Source organism: Aethalodelphis obliquidens, unplaced genomic scaffold (assembly GCF_003676395.1).
Source record: "Aethalodelphis obliquidens isolate GAN/ISIS:26980383/991018 unplaced genomic scaffold, ASM367639v1 scaffold36, whole genome shotgun sequence".
NCBI lineage: Eukaryota > Metazoa > Chordata > Mammalia > Artiodactyla > Delphinidae > Aethalodelphis > Aethalodelphis obliquidens.
The window spans coordinates 11,534,702-11,556,543 of record NW_020837980.1 but is presented as its reverse complement, the minus strand read 5'-3'; the positions used below and the strand labels follow the sequence as shown (position 1 = coordinate 11,556,543).

The window sequence follows — 21,842 nt, the reverse complement described above, 5'->3', positions numbered from 1 at the left end:
GACCACAAAGTTAGCAAAATTCTTCCTCGTTATTTATTCCAAAGGCAACATTTAAATTTATTCTTTGCTATAATGAGGCTTAAACTGGAGGGATTGAGAAAGAATGCTGGCTACAGAGTCCCAAGAGCAGGACTGCTTAATCAGATATCCTGGTCGATTTTAATTGAAAAACTTTGCCAACTTACTGTGGTAAAATGAGGGAACTTCACATCAAGTTATGTCTACAGAATTGTGATCTATTGTGAAATAAAAACATTATCTAATCAACTGCATGGGTTTGAATTAATTTTTTTTTTTTTTTTTTACTTTAAAAATCAACTTTGACAGATCAGAGTCAAGGAATGTTTTCATAATGGACACTTCATCCAAAGAAAATATCCAGTTATTCAGCAAAAATTCAATGCAACCTGTTGGGAGGCCTTCCTTTAAAACAGAATATCCCTCCTCAGAGGAGAAACAACCCTGCTGTGGTGAACTAAAGGTAACAAACAATTAAATGATAAACAACCATAAGTGGTTAACTAAAGAGATAAGAGAATTTGGTGGAGTCCATGCTCTCAGTTCTTGATCCAGTTATTTTCTACACACTATAGCTAGAGGTGAGAAATTTTTTCCACTTTAAAAAGTGACCTTAGATGCAATTTATGAAAACCACACTTTGCTGGGCAGTGAAAGCAATCTTTGCCTGACTATGTAGGTTAAATTACTAAATATTACTTTCCTGGCTCACTTGAATGCCCCTCCGAAACAGAAAGGAGAGAGGTAATGATATTCATTAAATATCTACCATGTACCAGATGTTATGCTATGCACAGTTGTAACATTTAATCTATGAAACATCCATATTATTCCCATTCTATAAATGAAAAATTTGACTTTCCTGGCCACAGAGTAAGGGACAGGGTTCCCTTTTAAATGGTGCTCAACGTGACTCCAAGTTCCTATACTTTCCTTGCATCAAATATTCACTCAACAAATACATACTTTTTTTTCATATAATCTGCCTTATGGATACTCCATCACAGACCCAGGTCTAGCAAAACACACAAGCCAGATATCAAAAAGAATATATTTTTTTCATTGAATAAGAATTTGAGTATGAATTTAACTTGAATATGAACTTAAACACAAAGAATAGTAGTTCTACTTTTTCAGTCTGTTACGTTCCCTGCTAGAACATTAACCATTGCTGTGAAATACACAATAATGAGTATTAGACCTGTGATAAGATGTTGAGTATTTGGTTGATGGTTTTTATTTTCTTACCTTTCAATGGCTCCTTCCTCTCTCTGCTTCCCCATGCAATGAATCTTCTTTTCAAAGCCAAGACATCTTTGAATGCCCTTTGGGGGAGAGGGGGAGAAAGGGTGGAATTCAACATACATTATGAATGGAAGTCTATTTGAATTTTTAGAACTCTACATGAGCTTGAGGTGGGAAGAAGCCTATTACTTTGCTTGAATGAAATCTTCAGTGGTAACAGGCTTGTTACCTGGTTTGTGGTTTGTGTTTCTGTCTCTCTGTTTAGTAAATTTCCAGTCATATGTCAGGCTGGAGTTAGACTAAGTGTGACCTGTCATATTTTTCAGGTGTTCTTGGGTGCCCTGTCTTTTGTTTACTTTGCCAAAGCACTGGCAGAAGGCTACCTGAAGAGCACCATCACTCAGATAGAGAGAAGGTTTGATATCCCTTCTTCACTGGTGGGAGTTATTGATGGTAGTTTTGAAATTGGTAGGTATTGCAGATGCCTGACTTTACTTTTTTTTTTTTTTTTGCGGTACGCGGGCCTCTCACTGTTGTGGCCTCTCCCGTTGCGGAGCACAGGCTTCGGACGCGCAGGCCCAGCGGCCATGGCTCACGGGCCCAGCCGCTCTGCGGCACGCGAGATCCTCCAGGACCGGGGCACGAACCTGTGTCCCCTGCATCGGCAGGCGGACTCTCAACCACTGTGCCACCAGGGAAGCCCTGACTTTACTTTTAAGTACAAGGTTTCTAGGCACGACTAAATGACATCCTCACTGCATTCTGCTGTCTGCTAGTATCAGACTCTATCTGTAAAATCTTATTTGGACAGAGTTTGCCATGGCCTTGTGCTACAGTATAGGCAATTTGTTCTCTCCGAGCAAACAGCAATTAACTTCCTGCCCCAGGTGTTCACTATTATATGACTCACACAAGTTTTCAAGCAGAGTGAGACTTCTCTAGGAGAGAGAGTGAGATGCAGCTGGTATTTTGAGTTAAAAGTATGCAGGAAATGTCCTTACAAAAGAGTTTTATATCCTGGAAGCCCTGTGATTCAAACTTTTCTAGAGCTTCAAAGAAGCTCTAGAAAAATATCTTGTAATGATTTAAGAAGAAGTTAAACTATAAAAGGGGTATTTCTGTCCCGTGGCCTAGAAAGAGGATAAAGGGATTCTATTAACAAAAACACTACAGCAAAACAGGCAATAAAAATTCTACTCTCCGGGTCCTTTGGTTATAGCCATTGACTGTACACTTTGAACTTGAAAAGACCAAGTGATTTTAGTCACTGTTTTGGAAGTACTTTAAAGAGTGTAATCCCACTTAGCTTCCTGAGTTGATAAACTAAGGGGCTTTGATTCCTTCCTGAAGTAAACAAAATTAATAGTCTCTGTGGTCCTTTCTGCTTGTTGAGACTCAAATATATGCTATAGTAAAATCTCTAATGGCTCCAGGTTCAGCTTCACTTAAACCTTCAGAAGAGTGAAGGAATATATTTCAACTCTTCAACAATTACTATTCTAGTTCTGTTGGGCTGCACCCGCAGGCCAGCAAGCCCTGTGCTTGTCCAGCTTCAAGACCGAAGAAAGAGCCCAGAGTTAGCGACAGAAACATCAGTGGTTTAACGGATAGGGGGAACTTACACGTCTGAAGCAAGGTCCTGGAGCAACAAGCCACCGTGTGCGGCTGACTGCAGGCAGGACATGGCGGCAGTCTTCTCTCCCAGGGAGGAGGGGGAGATTACGTAACAGTTATAGGGGGAATTGACTTCAGGTTGGCTCATTGGTTACCAGGGAAACCAGTAGGTGGCACGCCCCCTCACTGCTGCTTTGACAAGCTATCCTAGTGGAGGTGTTCTGATCTAAAATTAGAACAGTCACTAGCTGAAGGGGCAAATATACAGGAAGGTTGGTAGTGTGAGTAGCGTGTAGATGAAGCAGGCACTGGTTGAGCAGGGAATGTACATAGAGCAAAAGAGGAGCCATCTTGGGTGGCCTGATCATACACGTTCATACTGTATATATCAGTTCTTACCCTAAATATCAGAGAAAGAATTAAAAGAGTGAATAGGTAACCTTTTACCTTCAGGCTTTTACTTCCCAAATCCATCTTTCATCACCCTACCAGAAAAAGATTTCTTGGTTCAGTGCTAGTCAAACATTAATGTTCACGCAAATGACTGGACAATTGTGTTAAAATGCATAGACTGATTCTGTAGGAAGGGAAGTAAGATCCTGCATATCTAACAAGCTCCAATACGATGTTGATGCTATTCATCAATGGGCTGCACTTTGTGTAACAAGTTTCTAAAACACCTGATCATATCACTACCTTGTGTAAGCTAATTGGAGACACCTGGAGAGTTGATTCATTCCTTGATGACTGCCCTGCCTACAACCCTAAATGGAATGAAAGTCCATGGAGAGTCAAGGTAAGGGTAACACTGCATCAGAAGAAACAAGTATGAAGAGGAAGCTGGGTGCAGATCAAAAGAATAAATCAGACTTACAGAAAGAAGAAGAAATGAGCAGACAGAAAATTACATATGAAGTGATTCATTGATTATTGCTCACTCTAGATCATAGTATAAAAACATTTTGTAGCTGAAGAGACTTGGGAAGAATCTGGTCCAAATTTTTCTTAGATTCCCAGACCCCAATGCAAAACTTGAGAGGGTCTATATTTAATAGAGAGTACTAATGTTGCACAGGAAGTAAAAAAAGGGCCCTGAGTCTAAATTCATATTAATTCTTCCAGACCATTCTAAGGATAGAAATTGTTTATTGGATTAGATGCAATAAAAGTCCTCTGACTTCCATTGCAAAACTTTATCCCAAATATCACAGGTTTGCTCTAGTTATTTGCAATCCCTAGTTTTCCAGAAAAGTGGGTATCCTGACCATAATTTTAATTTACTCCTTTTGCCTCTCTTCATATTTCTTCCTTCCAGAGCTCTGGACCCATTCCCACCCTCTGTCTCTAGCTTTAAATTCTTCTATTTTTTGCAGAACAATTTCATTTATCCTTTGACATCAATTGGCATTATCATCTAACATCTGCCTACTGGATACTCAATTTCTTCCCAAGTATTTTCTTGTAACAAGGACTCTTTCTCCAAAAATGACAGAGAGTTTCCAAGAAAATAAAATGTTTTCTTATCAAGACCTACTAATATTTGCAGATATTAATTCTTTGTTTCAAATATTTTTCCATGTATTTTCTTCTAAATATTTAAAACTTTTGCCTTTTACATTTTAGTATTTAGTCAACTTGACATAGATGTTTTTAGATACACTGTGTTTTGTTTGTTTGTTTTATAAATTTATTTATTTTTGCTGTGTTGGGTCTTCGTTTCTGTGTGAGGGCTATCTCTAGTTGCGGCAAGCGGGGGCTACTCTTCATCGCGGTGCGCGGGCCTCTCACTATCGCGGCCTCTCCTATTGCCGAGCACAGGCTCCAGACGCGCAGGCTCAGTAGTTGTGGCTCACAGGCCTAGCCGCTCCGCGGCACGTGGGATCCTCCCAGACCAGGGCTCGAACCCGTGTCCCCTGCGTTAGCAGGCAGATTCTCAACCACTGCGCCACCAGGGAAGCCCAATACACTTTGTTTTTTAAGGCAGTTTGGGGTTCACAGCAAAAGTGAGCAGAACGTACAAAGATTTCCCATAAACCCCACACATGCACGGCCCCCCCCACATGCACGGCCTCCCCCATTATCAACATCCCTCACCACAGTGGTACATTCATTACAGTTGATGACCTACAGTGATACCTCATTATCATCCACAGTCCAGAGTTGACGTTAAGGCTCACTCTTGGTGTTGTATACTCTGTGGGATTGAACAAATGTGTAATGACATGTATCCACTATTATAGTATCATACAGAGCACTTTTAATGCCCTAAAAATCCTCTGTGCTCTGCCTATTTATCCATCCCTACCCCCTACCCCTTGGTAACCACTGATCTTTTTACTGTCTCCATAGTTTTGCCTGTTTCAGAATGTTATACAGTTGGAATCATACAGTATGTAGCCTTTTCAGATTGGCTTCTTTCACATGGCAATAAGCATTTAAGGTTCTTCCATGTCTTTTCATGACTGGATAACTCACTTCTTTTTAGCACTGAATAATAATCTATTTCTGAATGGACCTTAGTTTATTTATCTATTCATCTAGTGAACTTCTTGATTGCTTTCAAGTTTGGGCAATTATAAAGAAAGCTACTGTAAACATCTGTGTGTGCAGATTTTTGTGGGGACATAAATTTTCAACTCTTTTGGGTAAATACAAAGGAGCATAGTTGCTGGGTCTTATGGGAAGAATATGTTTAGTTTTGTAAGATACCACCAAATTGTCTTCCAAAGTGGCTGTACCATTTGGAATGAGAGTTCAACAATAAATGAGAGTTCTTGTTGCTCCACACCCTCAGCAGTATTTAATGTTTTGGATTTTGGCCATTCTAATAGATATGTAGTGGTGTTTCATTGTTTCTTAATTTGCAGTTTCCTGATGACATACGATGCTGAACATCTTTTTGTGTGTTTATTTGCCATCTGTGTACCTTCTTTGGTGATCTGTCCATCGAGGTATTTGGTCCATGTTTTAAACAGGTTGTTTGTATTCTTATTGTTGGGTTTTAAGAGTTCTTTGTGTATTTTGGATAACCGTCCTTTATCTGATATGGCTTTTGCAAATATTTTCTCTTGGTATGTGGTTTGTCTTTTAAGTCTCTTAACATCATCTTTCATAGAGCAGAAATTTTTAATTTTAATAAAGTCCAGCTTATCAATTTTTTCTTTCATGGATTGGGCTTTTGGTGTTGCATCTAAAAAGTCATCACCAAACCCACGGTCTTCTAGGTTTTCTCTTATGTTATCTTCTAGAAGTTTTATAGTTTTGCATTTTACATTTAGGTCTGTGATCCATTTTGAGTTTATTTTTGTGAAGACTGTAAAGTCTCTGTCTAGATTCAGTTTTGTTGTTTTTTTTTTGCATGTGGATGTCAAGTTCTTCCAGCACCATTTATTGAAAAGACTACCTTTGCTCTATTGTATTGCCTTTATTCCTTTCTCAAAGACCAGTTAACTGTATTTATGTAGTCTGTTTCTGGGCTATCTATTCTGTTCCATGTATCTATTTATCTATTCTTTCACCAGTGTCACACTGTCTTGATTACTGTGACTTTAGAGTATGTCTTGAAATTGGGTAGTGTCAGTCTTCCAACTCTTGTTTTTCTGCAATATCTTGTTGGCTATTCTGGGTATTTTATTTGTCCATAAAAACTTTAGAATCAGTTTGTCACTATCCACAAATAACTTGCTGTGATTTTGATTAAGATTGCATTGAATGCATAGATCAAGTAGGAAAGAAATGACATCTTGACAATACTGAGTCTTCCTATCCATGAACATAAGATATCTCTCCATTTATTGAGTTATTTGATTTCTTTAGTCAGAGTTTTATAGTTCTCTTCGTATAGATCTTGTACATATTTTGTTAAATTTATACTTATTTCATTTTAGGGGGTGCTAATGTAAATGGTATCATGTTTTTAAATTCCTGCTTTTCACTGCTGACATATAGGAAAGTGATTGACTTCTGTGTATTAACCCTGTATCTTGCAACCCTGCTATAATCATGTATTAGTTACAGGAGTTCTTTTGTTAATTCTCTCAGATTTTCTACAAAAATGGTCATGTCTTATGGGAACAAAGCTAGTTTTATTTCTTCCTTCCCAATCTGTATACCTTTATTTCCTTTTCTTGTCCTATTGCATTAAGTAGGACTCCCTGTACAATATTGAAAAGCAATGGTGAGAGGAGATAGCCTTGCCTTGTATCTGATCTTAGTGGAAAAGCTTTGAATTTCTTACCATTAAGTATGATATTAGCTGTAGTTTTTGGTAGTTTTTTTTTTTAAATCAAGTTGAGGACATTCCTCTCTCTTCCAAGTTTATGGAGTTTTTTTTTTCTTTTTTTTTTAATCATGATTGGTTGTGGAGTTTTGTCAAATGCTTTTTCTGCATATATTGATATGATCATGTGATTTTTCTTCTTTAGCCTGTTGATATGATGGATTACATTAATTGATTTTCTAATGGTGAACCAGCCCTGCAAACCTGGGATAAATCCCGCTTGGTCTTAATGTACAATTATTTCTCCATATTGTTGGATTTGATTTGCTAATATGTTGTTGAGGATTTTTGCACCTATGTTCAGGAGAGATATTAGTTTGTTGTTTTCTTTTCTTGTAATGCTTTTTCTGGTTTTTGTATTAGGGTAATGTTGCACTTGTAGAATTAGGAACTGTTCCCTCTCTATCTTCTGAAAGAGATTGTAGAGAATTAGTATAATTTCTTCATTAACTGCTTGGAAAATTCACCAGTGAATCTACTTGGACCTGGTACTTTCTGTTTTGGAAGGATATTAATTATTGGTTCAATTTCTTTAATAGATATAGGTATATTCAGATTAACTGTATCTCCCTATGTGAGCGTTGGCAGATTGTGTCTTTCAATTTGAATTCCTCCCTCCCATCCTTTGTATCACTGTTATTATTCATTTTATTTCACTTATACATAAGCAAACATGCATACATAAGAATACATCATTGAACACATTTTTGATATTATTATTTTGAACAAACTGTTATCTGCTAGATCAAGTAAGAATAAGAAAAATAAGTTTTAAATTTACCATCACTTATTTCTTCTCTGATGCTCATCCTTTCTTTATGTAGATCTGAGTTTCTGAATTTTATTATTATTTTTTTTCTCTGAAGAGCTTCTTTTAACATTTCATGAAAGGCAGGTCTACTGGAAACACATTTCCTCAATATTTGTCTGAGAAAGTATTTCTTCTTTGCTTTTGAAGGATAACTTCACAGGGTACAGAACTTTAGGTTGGTGGGGGTTTTTTCTCTCAACGCTTCAAAAATTTTTTCTACACTCTTTTCTTGTTTGCATGGTTTCTGAAGAGAAATAAGATGTAATTCTTATTTTCCTCCTCTATAAGTAAGGTGAGTTTTCTTTTTTTATAAATTATCTCTTATATTTGATTTTCTGTAGTTTGAAAATTATATGTCTAGTTTAGATTTTTTGGCATTTATCCTGCTCATTGTTCTCTTAGCTTCCTGGATCTGTGGTTTGGTGTGTGATATTAATTTGGTAGAAATTCTCAATCGTCATTATTTTAAATATTTCTTCTATTCCTTTGACTCTTGCTTCTCTTTCTGGAATTCCCATTACCTGTACGTTATGCCTCTTATAGTTCCATGTCCTTGGATATTCTGTTCTGTTTTTTTTTTCCAGTCTCTTTTTCTCTTTGCTTTTAAGTTTTGGTGTTTTCTATTGATACATCCTCAAGCTCAGAGATTCTTTCCTCAACTGTGTCCAGTCTACCAACAAGCCTATCAAAGGTATTCTTTATTTCTGTTCCCATGTTATTGTTCTCTAGCATTTTTTTTTTATCTTTCTCAGAATTTCCATCTCTCTGATTTACATTGCCCATTTGTTCTTGCATGCTCTTTAGTTTTTCCATTAGACCTCTTGACATCTTAATCATAGTTGTCTTAAATTTCTAGTCAGACAACTCCAAAATCTCTGCCATGTCTGGTTCTGATTCTTGCTGTCTCTCCAAAAAGTTTTTCTTTTTACTTTCAGTACGTCTTATAATTTTTTCCTTCATAGCCAGAAATGATGTACTGGGCAAAAGGAACTGCTATAAATAGGCCTTTAGTAATATGATGGTATTGTGTGAGGGAGAGAAAGTATTCTATAGTCCTATGGGTCTCAGGCTCTTAGTGAGCCTATGCCTCTGGACTGTGAACTTCAGATGTGCTTCTCAGTCCCCCTATCCCTCATTGATGGGACAGGATAGCTAGAACAGCTGAAGTTGGGTATTTCCCTTCCCCCAGGTCAGTTGGGCTCTGATAATGCCCCAGCAGGTTAGACTCTGGTTACTAGTTTCCCCTAAAAGCAGACTTTCTTAAGAAAAACAGAGTGCTCCGGTGTATTTCAAAATGGTTTCCTTTCCCCTCCCCATGCTGCAAGCACAAAAGTTTTATTCTCCAATATTCACTGTGAGAACCTAATTGAGCTCCTGAAGTAAAACTCACAAAAGAGTGTGTGCCCTCAATCACTGGGTCCCTCTGGAGTTTTTATCTCTCAGAATTGCTGATGCTGAGCCTCCTGTCAGTTATAGTTCAGGTTTTTCTTACCATAACGCTTGTTCCCAAGGAGATTTATTGTTGTGGATTTCTGTTCCAGCTGGCCACAATTCTCTGCACTTGCCTATTGGTCTCCAATTTTGGGGACAGCAGTTTGCCCTATGACCCCATCTTTCTGACAGATCTAAGAAGAGTTGTTGATTTTTCAACTTTTTACTTGGTGTTAGGATAAAGTGGATACTGCTAGCTTCTTACATGCTGGACCAGAAAAGGCATATCCTTAAAATACAATTTTTTTAAATACAAAGTCAGGTAGCAATCTCTTTATATTATTGTAACGAATTGTCCAATCAGTACTAATTCAATATATACTTAACCCAGTTATTTGCAATACCCTCTTTATCATATATTAACTTATCACTTAGGTGTAAATCTTTCCGTAAGTCTGTTGATCCCTGACTCAATACAAGACTGTCTTCTTGATTAATAGTTTTATAATTAGCTCTGTTACTAGGTAGGAAAATTTCCAACTTTTCCATCAAATTTTTTCTTGGCTCTACTTGGAATAGTTTCCTGAAACATCCAATTTTGGTTTGACTGAAATTGCATAGAATTTATATATCAAATCAGATAACTGAAATTTTATGTTATGAGTCTTTCCATCCAAGAACATGGTATATATCTCAATTTAGTTATTCTTTTATATAGCTTTCAGTATTATATTTATAATCTATAAATATACTACTTATATTTTGTTAGATTTATTCCTACATATTTAAAGTTTTTGTTGCTATTGTGAAAAGAATTTTTGTTACATTTCTTATTTAGTAATTCCTGGAATACTGGAAGAGTATTAATATCTAATGTTATACATATACAGCAGTCTTGCTGAATTTATGTTAATTTTAATTGATTGTCTATAGATGCTGTAGAGTTTCCTGAACAATCATATTGTCTGAAACAGAAGACAACTGTATATCATCCTTTCCAATTATTAGATTTATTATTTCTTGTTCTTGCCTTATTGCACTGGGCTCAGTACTATGTCCAATAGAAGTAGTGACAGTGGGCATCCTTCTCTTGTATCTTAACTTAATGAAAATACTTTAAAAATTTCACCATTAAACAATATCTGTGCTGTGCAGTTTTTTTTGTTTTGTTTTGTTTTTTTCCGGTACGTGGGCCTCTCACTGCTTTGGCCTCTCCCGTTACGGATGGAGCACAGGCTCTGGACGCGCAGGCTCAGCAGCCATGGCTCACAGGCCCAGCCGCTCCGCAGCATGTGGGATCTTCCTGGACCGGGGCACGAACCTGCGTCCCCTGCATCGGCAGGCGGACTCTCAACCACTGCGCCACCAGGGAAGCCCTGCTGTGCAGTTTTGATAGATACAGTTTAAAAGTTAATTTGCTCAGATTTTTTCTTATTATAAATGGTTAATTATATTAAATGTTTTACATCTCTCAAGATAACCATGGAATTTTTCCTCTTCCATTATTTAATATAGAGCTTTAATTAATAGATTTGTTTCTTATTTGGTGGTACCCTTGCACTCCTAGAATAAACTGCATTTGGTCTCTTCTTTCATTGTGCTTGTCTAGTTTGAATTGCAAGGGTATATTGGTCTTATAGCATGAGTTGGGTAGCCTTCTTTTCTGTTATCTGAAGTACTGTGTGTGGGTGTGGGGAGAGAAAGAGAGAGAAAAAGAGGAAGAGAGAAAAAGAAAATCTAGTACTTGAAAATTTGATAAAATGTATTTGTAAACCTCTCTGGACCTGTTGTCTTTTTCAGAAGTTAGTGATAGTAGATGTGAAAGAATATTGATATCCAACTTGATTTTTTAAAGATTATACATCACTATTTATTTCCTAAGTGTATCTTCTGAGAACTCAGAAAAGATACTAAATAAAGGAAGCAAAAACTTCTACAGACATCACAGAAGCTCAAATGGTATTATGTAGTGTTTGGCATACCCACTAATGTAACACAGAAACAGCCTGTAAACATGAGTCCTTTACTGTGACATGTTGGTGGTATGGGAGTTGGGGAGGGAGATACTGGTGGTGGTGGTGGGGACACATTACCTATAAACTGAAAGTCAACTTTCACTTCAGTTTGGTTTATTTACTGTGACACATTAGCAAAACTATAGACATAATTATCAATATGGTACAAAATTTCTTCTACTAAGTACTTAAATGCCAAATGAGAAATTTCATACTCAAGTTTTTTTGATATGCAAATTCAAAAGAGCTTAATTCTTCCTGGAGCCATAAAGCCTGGAGCCACTGTAGCCTAGAGCAAGCTTTTTTCACTATTGCTATTGCCCTCAAGGTTACAAAAATTGCTGCTCTTTTTGCACTTGACTAAAGCTGGCAATGTGAATAAACAGTAGTACATTAGATGATTGCTTACAGATGTAAGGAAACTACTCTTTCTGGAAAATTGAAAACATTGAGAACGTCAAAGCAAGGCCACCCAACAGCCATCACAATCAATTGCTGGAGAATTGCTAAGTTTTACTTTATCTAACACCACAGTCCTTAAAAACTAAATATTCCAAATGCAAATAGCTAAAACTTTAAAGCCCCTTGAAATCTAAGACCCTAAGCAATGTTTATCAAAGCATGTTCCAGAAACCATCTCTGTCAACACATTTGAATTAGTATTAAAAATGCAGATTTCTTGGCCTGCATCCCTCTCCCCAATCCATGAAATCAGAAACTGTTGAGAGCTGTCAAGATTCTGCACTTTTAATGTTTCCATTTCCCCCACCACTCCTTTCCAGTAATTTTTGTGCACAGCAAGGCATTAGAAAATCTTCCTTAAGGGATGTTTAATCAGTTAACACCATCATCAACTAAAAGTAATTTATCACATCCTTCACTAGAGATATTTTAGAAAGGCTTAAGTCCCACCTTCAAAAAAATGTATTCTTTATTTTTTTTAAAAAGAGATGGGTATAATTTATGGAGACTTTCTATTTTATAAAATTTGTATTATGAGCATACATTGAGTTTATATAATTGATGTATTTCTGAAGTTATGTGGAGTAATTTTTATTTGTATTTTGAAACTTATATTTTTATAAAAATTATATAAATATGCATTTCATAATTTGATTTCATTTAAAGTGAGGTACAGTTGTGTTTGTTTTTTCTTTCGGAAATATCAGCTAAAGCAATACTATATGATGTATGTTTCAAGAGCGAATGGGAAACCAATAGAAGTTTTAATAGAAAATGTGAACAAATGAAGAGTAATACAGTTTACTTCAAAATTACCAAGGAAAATTTAAGAGAACAACTAAAGGAAGTCTTCTACAATTTGATTTACTGATAAAACACTTTAAATGGACACATAATTAAGGTGGATGAAAACAAGGTAGAAGGGTTGTTTATAAAAATATCAATATTTTGATAAAAGGATGAGATGATTGAAATAATGAGTCTGAAGATAGTTCCAGTCATCTCAGATTAAAGGAAAGAAAGACAAATGATGGGGAAGATGGTGGGAGATGGTTTAGTCAAAACAAAACATTGCCAAACCTGCTATAGACATTCATTCATTTAGTTATAGTCATTTAGTTATGCTGATGACTTTTTCTAAGTTGTCTAACTTATGAACATTTTATTCTTTTCCCCAAAGGAAATCTCTTAGTTATAACATTTGTTAGCTACTTTGGAGCCAAACTTCACAGGCCAAAAATAATTGGAGCAGGGTGCCTAATCATGGGCGTTGGAACATTGCTCATTGCAATGCCTCATTTCTTCATGGAGCAGTAAGTCTAAAGCAAACATCTTTTTCTTGCCTTAACAAACTGCATGATGATTACAATTAATTATTTAAATTTAAGAAAATAACTCCTGTCTTAAACCATGATAATTTATATCTTATTTTTATTACATCCACTTTGGGCAAAATTTCAAAATGCTAACAATTTCACTTATGATTTAAAAATCTGTAAAAAATTTTTTTCAATATACTACTATGTATTTATGTCAACAAAATTTAAAGGGAAAATTTCACTATTATGCCTTCTTTCAAATGCTTTAACTTAGATGTGGAGGCAAAATATATAAGAGAAAGTAATAAATTATGTGGTAAATGTCAAATGAGTGTCAAACGGGAAATAAATGAATACTACAGACAGTATGCTGGATCATGGTACAATTGACTGGCAGATCATTGACTTAGGGATTCATGACTAACTGAAATAACTATACGATGTTCAAATATTATCTCATAGAACTTTCTCAGTGGAAGTGGGGGTGCTTGTATTCTTTAACCCTGAAGTTTACTGTTGATACTTTTGTTAGTTCTTGCATACAACTTTAGTATTTCCAAAGATTTTGTCGTATCATTTCACCTTTACAACAACCTGTGAGGCAGGAGAGCATATTTTATCTTTTTTAAATTTTAGAGCTAAGGACCATGACCTAGAGAGTCTGGTGACCTTCTCGGGGTTAGGTGTCTTCTAATTATAGAACTGGATCCTTAAAACCAGCATTAGGACTTCTTCACACATATATATGTTGCTTCTCCTCTGTGGCCGCCCATTGTCTACTGAGCCAAGTGACTACCAAGAGGTTTTAAAGCAAGAGAATGTTTTAGGAAATTATATATCAAGTAATTCTTTGATGACTGTCCACTCTAGACCATCATACCATGACATTTGAGATCTGGACAGACTTAGAAATGATCTGGTCCAAACTTTTTCTTGGATTCCCAGGTCACTTATATAATTTGATTTTGACTTCTGTGTCCAATCTGTAAAGATCACAGAATCCTCTGTGTGGGATCTTTCCTACCTATTTGGGTGGTTTCTCTGGCCCCTTTGTCTTTACATGAAGAGGGATCTGTGGCTTCAAGACTTCTGCCTACTCTTTGGACACCTATCTGGCCTCCTTTCCACAGGGCAGAAGTTTCCTTAGATCACTGAGGTTATGCCAAGGTGTTATATGTGGACAGTGGGTAAGGAGGAGACAAAGGAGAAGGCTGAGGAAAAGGGTCTCCAGTCCACCTAACTCCTGACTGATCCATAGCTGTGTTATCTGTTCTAGTCATTGAACTTCCATGCAACAGTTCGCTCAGAGTGGGGGAAAAGAGTTCCACTACTAAAAATATTAAAATTTCAAAGTAGGTTCAGAGGCTAGATAAATCCTTGACCCTTGACCTAACTCATTCTGCAGTGCATCAGTAGCTCTTCTACATGAATTTGGGCATGTCATCTAACCTTCCTAGGCCTCAGTTTATAATACCTTAAAATAGGTATTACAAGTATTAAAAATAATACTTAACTTGTAATGTTGTTGCAAATATTAAATGGAATGACACAGGTAAAATGCTTACCAAGTTTCCTGACATAACTAGGAGTTGTGTCATTCTTGTTGTGTGTTGTTTTCAACCCTCCTCAGATAATTAAGCCAGCTGGTTTCAACCAGAGATAGCAATGAGTTGTCTCAAAGGTGTTGCATTGAGATTAATAATAGTGTTACTTCAAGTTGATGACAAATATAATGTACTAATACAAGAAAACCAGAAGGAGAAGTATAGCTAAGAGAAGCCAGACAGGCTAGTGCTGACAAAGGGTGCCAAACAAACACAGATTCTTATCAACCACCTTTTATATGTTGAAAGATGTATTTGTTCATTTATTATTTAGTGTCTGCCATTTGTCTGGCACTGCACCAGGTAATGGGGAAAAAACAAAATGAAATAAAACAAAAAAAAACCCCATACACAGTTCTTTCCTTCATGAAGTTTGCTGTCTACTGAGGATTACTACAATAACTTCTTTCCAACCTTTCACAGCATTAGTCACTAACTGGGTACTTGTCCAAAATGTAATTTTTGTTCTGTCAATGAGGAGTGTACTCTGTCTGCCTAGCAGACATACCCTCAATGTGCAACTAAACATAATATTAATTATAGATATCAATTATTGAGGGACTACCCCCAACAGACTGTGTTCAGCCTTATGTGTGTTAGTTCATCTAACTCATGAATTTTTTTTAACATCTTTATTGGAGTATAATTGCTTTACAATGATGTGTTAGTTTCTGCTTTATAACAAAGTGAATCAGTTATACATATACATATGTCCCCATATCTCTTCCCTCTTGCATCTCCCTCCCCCCCACCCTACCTATCCCACCCCTCTAGGTAGTCACAAAGCACCGAGCTGATCTCCCTGTGCTATGTGGCTGCTTCCCACTACCTATTTTACGCATCTAACTCATGAATTTAATAAATATGTATTGATCATTTTTCTAGGTAATGGGGATAGAATAGTGACAAAAATCTCTGCTCTCATGGATCTTACTAGGAAGAGACAGATAATAAATAAACAGACAAATAATGAGATATGCCAGAAATGTTAAGTGCTACAGAGAAAAATAACCCAGGGAGACACATAAGAGTATGCAGAGCGCTGCAGTTTAAAGTAGGGTTTTCAGGGGATGGCTCACTGAGATGGTGACCTTTGTGAAGGGCTGAAAGAGATGAGGAGACAGCCATACAGACATCTGGGGAAGAAGATTCCAGGCTAAATGAACAGTGAATGGGACATTCCTGCAGGCGGAGGGAGTCAGGCATGTGGTCTACTGCAGGGATGAGCAAGGGGACAGTGTGAGGGGGTACAGAGGAGACGTCAAGGTTGTATCTCAAACTCTGATGGACACTGCAATCACCGGAGGCTCTTGGTAAAATGTAGATTCTGATTCAGTAGCTCTGGGGTTGTACAAATTAGCATGTACAAATCTCAGCCTGTTGCTCAGATATAAAAGAAATCTATTTTTCCCCCAAACTCAACTTGATTTCTGCGTTCAGCCCCTTTTCATCAGAATGGCAAAAACGTAATCTCAGTCAAGTTGTCCCTAACCTCTATCCATGTTCCCAGGGGTCGCTTACATTGCAGGGAGCTTTACATTATAGTAAAGGAGAAGATTGTGGGAGGGGAGGTCTTGGTGTTATCAGTAGTCCTCTGTCAGCTGATGCTGCTGGTCTGCAGACCACACCTCGGGTAGTAAGGACACAGATCATTGCAAAGACTTTACCTCCTCAGAATGGGATGGGAAGACAGAGGAGAGTTTTGAGCAGAATGGCACAATCTGACTTTTTTTTTTTTTACGGTACGCGGGCCTCTCACTGTTGTGGCGTCTCCCGTTGCGGAGCACAGGCTCCGGATGCGCAGGCTCAGCGGCCATGGCTCACGGGCTTAGTTGCTCCGCGGCACGTGGGATCTTCCCGGACCGGGGCACGAACCCGTGTCCCCTGCATCGGCAGGCGGACTCTCAACCACTGCGCCACCAGGGAAGCCCCCTACCATATTTTTAAAGGGACACAGTGACTACAGATTGGGAAAATAACTCCGGAGGGGCAAATGTGAAAGCAGAGAGACTATTTAGGAGACTACTGTAGAACTTCACGCATATTGTCAGTCGGGGTTGGAAGCCAGGTCAGAACTAATATCCTTGATTTAAAATCATTTATACCATTGGTCCCCTGTTCAATTGTTTGTCTCATCCAATAGAACCTAAATAGGCACAGACCATATCTATAATCCTCATTTTACAACTAAGGAAAACGAAATTTGGAAAGGTTAATTGATTTTTCTCAGTGTCATAGATAGTAATTAGTGACACAGGTGGCACTTACATAAAATTCTATTTATTCAAAATCTAAATAATTATGCGTGCAGCAGTTGCCTTTTGATAGATTAAACTGAAAGCTCAAGTAATTAAAAATTTTCAAAATACTACATAATTGCTATTGACAGTCATCTTAAAGAGTCTTTAGGCATTATAATAGTCTCTGGTATCTCTGGAATTATATTAAAGAAAGAAAATTATATTTACCATGATTTTAATACTAAATGCTCTCCTCTGTAGCTAGAAATTAAAAAAGTTATCCTCATTAAGTGGTTCTTAACCAATTTTGGTCAAGGACCCATTTTGATAAAAGTGACAAAAACTATGAACCTCTTCCCTTAAATACTCACATACATACAAAAATGTTCTTACTTTTCCAGTGGGGTTCATAGACCCATTGAGGTGTAGGTTATGCAACACTGATAATAAGGTAACTGACTTATCAATCTGAATATATTAGTAACTCAATACATCTTGTCCCTATCACGCTGAATAGGTTTTTACTATTGATATTTCAAACATCACTATGATTATTAGCCTTTAGTCACATAGTGCCTGAACAAAATGAGAATCAAGGTGATGTGATGTCCTTTTATCAGGTACCTCTACTCTGAAGGGTGCATGTAGGGCAAAGAAATTGGCTCCTCAAGGATAATTTGAGAAGGGAGTATGGCACTGGGGGGCCGTAGATAGAATGATCGCAACCCTACCATTCGGCACTGGCTCTTCAATCCAGCTGCTATGGTAACCTTATAAACAGAGGAAAGGGTGAAATTAGAAATAACTTAGAGCCAGATTAATAAACTGAAGAGGAAAAGGATACCATCTAGAAAAATGGTTCAAAAAGCCCATGTATCATTATCAGTTCTCTAGAAACCACATTTCAGGTGTTCTACTCCATTTACAACTCTAAGTACAGTGTGCCAATGGCCATGATTGTTAAATTATTGCGTTTAGAGATAATCATGATTTTATGAAAGGTTGGATATTTTTTCACCAATCGAGTAGGTGATTACAGTAATTATTTTATATTAAAATGAGCCTCTCTAAATCATTCTTTTATTTTCTTTCATGACACTGGGTAATTGGTTGAGATATGGTGTAATATCTGTGAACTAAATGCTGGTTTGGTTTAGTGATTCAGATTCTGCAAGAGCTATAAACTCAACCAGGTCCCCTACTGAGTCAAGTAGTACACATATAATATTTTTAGCATGATGTTAAATGAGCTCGTAGTAAAGAAAATGCTTTTTTTTATACAGGTACAGATATGAAAGGTATTCTCCCTTCTCCAATTCCACTTTCAGCATCTCTCCATGTTTCCTGGGGTCAAACAGTCCGTTACCAATCTCAGTTATGGAAAAATCACAATCCAAAATAAATAATGGTAAGATGATTATTTTTTACTTGACTAAACAAGCTCTTTTGAAAGACGTTATAGGTGCTTTAATATGAACAAAAAGTATCTATGTGATTTTTTGCTGTCAAAAGCTTTACTACTTAAGTTGAGATATTATAGTGCCATAAAAATTCCTAGAATATAAAGCAGAGATGAGATCCTAAGAAAATATGCAGACAATCAAATATTATGGAAAGATGGGGCATTAATTGCTGGTGACTGAGCAAAGCTTCCAGTGGTTCCAAACAAGGCAGGCTGTGAAACAGGGTAAAACTAGTTCAGCATGTACAAACCTCAGCCCGTTGCTCAGATATAAAAGAAATCTATTTTTCCCCCAAACTCAACTTGATTTCTGCGTTCAGCCCCTTTTCATCAGAATGGCAAACACGTAATCTCAGTCAATTTGTCCCTAACCTCTATCCATGTTCCCAGGGGTTGCTTACATTGCAGGGAGCTTTACATGATAGTAAAGGAGAAGATTGTGGGAGGGGAGGTCTTGGTGTTATCAGTAGTCCTCTGTCAGCCTAAATATCTAAAATCCCTCTGGCCACAGTGTTTGTTCATACATGTCATCTTGGGGTCATCTTATGTCCATGTTCGTGTCCTTTTTAGCACAGTGGCTCTCTCTGATGCAAAAGTGACCATCATGGAAACATGGAAATAATTCTGCTTTCCACACAAGAGAGGATTTGGGGAATTTCGTTAGCATATCCAGAATTCCACATGGCTGACCCATACTGCAAAGCAAGGCTATGTGTGGGCCACCCTTGGGAGCATGGGAACCATCTCTTCTGTGTCACTCTAGGCATTGGAAACCCTGTGAAGAGGCAGGGGCAGGGATGCCTAGCTATACTGTGCAGCCATCTCATCTTCAGGATCTTGCTACCTCCCTGAGTTCTTCCTGGCCACAGTGGCACAGGTTCTCTTCACTCATGGAGTCCATGAATCTACCCACAGGTGTCTGCTATGTCTCTGGGGTGCTGCACTGGCAGGTGCTCAAATCCTCTCTCCATAGCCTTTTAGCATAAATATGCTCAATACCTCCTCCCCGCCACCCTCATCTTACTCCCTACCCCTAGGCTGGGGAATCCATTTCTACAGAGGCAGTGTGGAAGTCCTTCTTTATATACCTGCTACTCATCTAAATCTTTTATCTACACCACAAAACCTTTTCACTCCCCTAACATCCTCATTAATGCTTCCTTCTGAGATGTCCTTTTCCTGGTCAATGAACCTGAGAAGTCTGGCTGTTTGAATGAAGGGAAGGGCCAAAAGATTAAAAGAAATATTGAAATATGAGGGGTGAAAATGGGGTGATCATAAACATGTAAAAAAATGTACCCTGTCATGCTATATGAAAAGAAAGCATTCTAGAAGAAAAAGCAAATGTGAAAGAAGGTAATAGGTAAATTCAGGAGGGCATATAAAAATCAATGGATGAGAACAGAGGGCTTGTTTATATAAGAATATAATGGACAGTAAGTTTAATTCAGGTCCATATAAAGAGGCAAGGAGATGAGCTAAAGAATTTGGACTTTCACCTGACACAATGTAGAGTCACTGAAGATATTTTATTTTGTTCTTGGTTCTGACAGTCAGGGGAGAGGCATGGTATAAATGGCAATACAACTAGTTAGGAAATACTTAAGCCTTTAATGTTAAAAAGAGAGGCACAGGGTTTAGGGTGGGGAATGAAAATTTTTTAATGTAAAGAGACGAGTTATTAGGCAGGTCCAGAGTCTAAGACTCACAACTCATCCTTTTCTTTCCTTTAGATGAGATCCTGCTCCCTTAAAGTCATAGATTTATGTGGATATTAGACATAGTGGACACAAGGCTTATCCTAAACGGGTTCATGGGGTAAATAGAGGACTCTTCTCAAAAATGCTTTGCGCACAAACCCCATTTCACCCAAATACTCTAGAACAGAGCTCTCCACGGGAACTTCTGTGATGATGGAAATATTCTGTATCTATACTGTCCAGTACAATAGCTATTAGTTGCACAAGACTACTGAGTACTTGAAATATAGCCAGTGTGACTGAGAAATGGAATTTTAATTTCATGTAATTTTTATTAATTTAAATTTCAATAGCCACATGTGGCTTGTAGTTGCTGTACTGGAATGCGCAAAGCTAAGGTGTCTACACTTACCTACAAGACTCCTCTACCAACAAGCATAGAACCCCACAAATGTCAAGGCTGGAACTGACATTGGAATCAATTTTTTTTTTTTTTTTTTTTTGCGGTACGCAGGCCTCTCACTATTGAGGCCTCTCCCGTTGCGGAGCACAGGCTCCGGACGCGCAGGCTCAGCGTCCATGGCTCACGGACCCAGCCGCTCCGCGGCATGTGGGATCTTCCCAGACCGGGGCACGAACCCATGTCCCCTGCATCGGCGGGCAGACTCTCAACCACTGCGCCACCAGGGGAGCCCTGGAATCAATTTTTAAAAAGGAGTCCCCATTATATTTTGGGGAGTGGAATAGAAATCCAGAGAAGATAAGTGAAAAATCCCTGGTCACTTGGCTACATTTCTAGAAGAGGCAGAATCAGAACTAAAAGCAACATGACTACATAGTAATCTTTTCTGTCAGAGTCTGACTCACCTGTACAAAAGCGCTCATCCCAGTTCTTCATAACCCATACTTTACCTTCAAAAATCACTTTCAAGATTACTAGAGGAGAAGGTATCTCCTGCCTCATAGGATTATTAGCAGAATTCAATTTGAAAATGTCTGCAAACCACTTAGCCCAGTGCCTTGCTTTCCACACAAGAGAGGATTTGGGGAATTTCGTTAGCATGTCCAGAATTCCACATGGCTGACCCCGAAGTGGTGATTTCTTTATAGGTGATTAATATTATTGCTTTTATTAAAGTCACCAAACTCTTCAAAGTATATTTAATTTATTATATGGGAGTAATTATTCTACTTCACATGTTCATATTAAGACATGACTTTTATGAAAGAAGTTTAAAATTGTTAGCTTTGAATTTCCCTCTAAAAATACTGTCAAAAGGTTCTTTTTGTTGGAATAGTTACACAACTGAGGCATATAAGGTTTTAACTTTTTATATGAATTTGTTTCTGAAACGTGAGCCCTTAACATGGCCATTCACTATCAAACAATTATAACTGTAGGCAATGATGTTCAAATTTGAAGTATCAACCACATAAAATTTTGAATTTCAGATAAAACTTGTTCAGCAATAAAATTACAAGTGATTTCTATTGCAAAATAGAAAAGTTTGAAGATTAAGGTGAGAAAAGCCTTGTTCAAATTTTTGTATTTTGTCCCAGACAGGATATTGAATGTTACTGGAGTGTAGAAATTGAAAGAATTCATTATAAATATGAAATAAAAAGAAAGAAAATAAGAAAT

General features: G+C 37.5%; 1 protein-coding gene across 3 annotated transcripts in view; it reads left to right on the top strand.

Annotated features, from left to right (window-relative positions):
• SLCO1C1 (solute carrier organic anion transporter family member 1C1) overlaps window positions 1-21,842 on the top strand; it is a 58,164-nt gene that overhangs the window by 9,941 nt on the left and 26,381 nt on the right. For 2 of the 3 annotated variants that reach the window (XM_027129247.1, XM_027129245.1), the window contains exons 1-4: window positions 353-481; window positions 1,590-1,731; window positions 13,056-13,188; window positions 18,322-18,446. In XM_027129247.1, the coding sequence (XP_026985048.1) occupies window positions 353-481; window positions 1,590-1,731; window positions 13,056-13,188; window positions 18,322-18,446 (529 nt within the window). Of the gene's footprint in view, window positions 1-327; window positions 482-1,589; window positions 1,732-13,055; window positions 13,189-18,321; window positions 18,447-21,842 lie in introns of those variants that run through there. The other variant, XM_027129246.1, reaches the window with a different exon arrangement.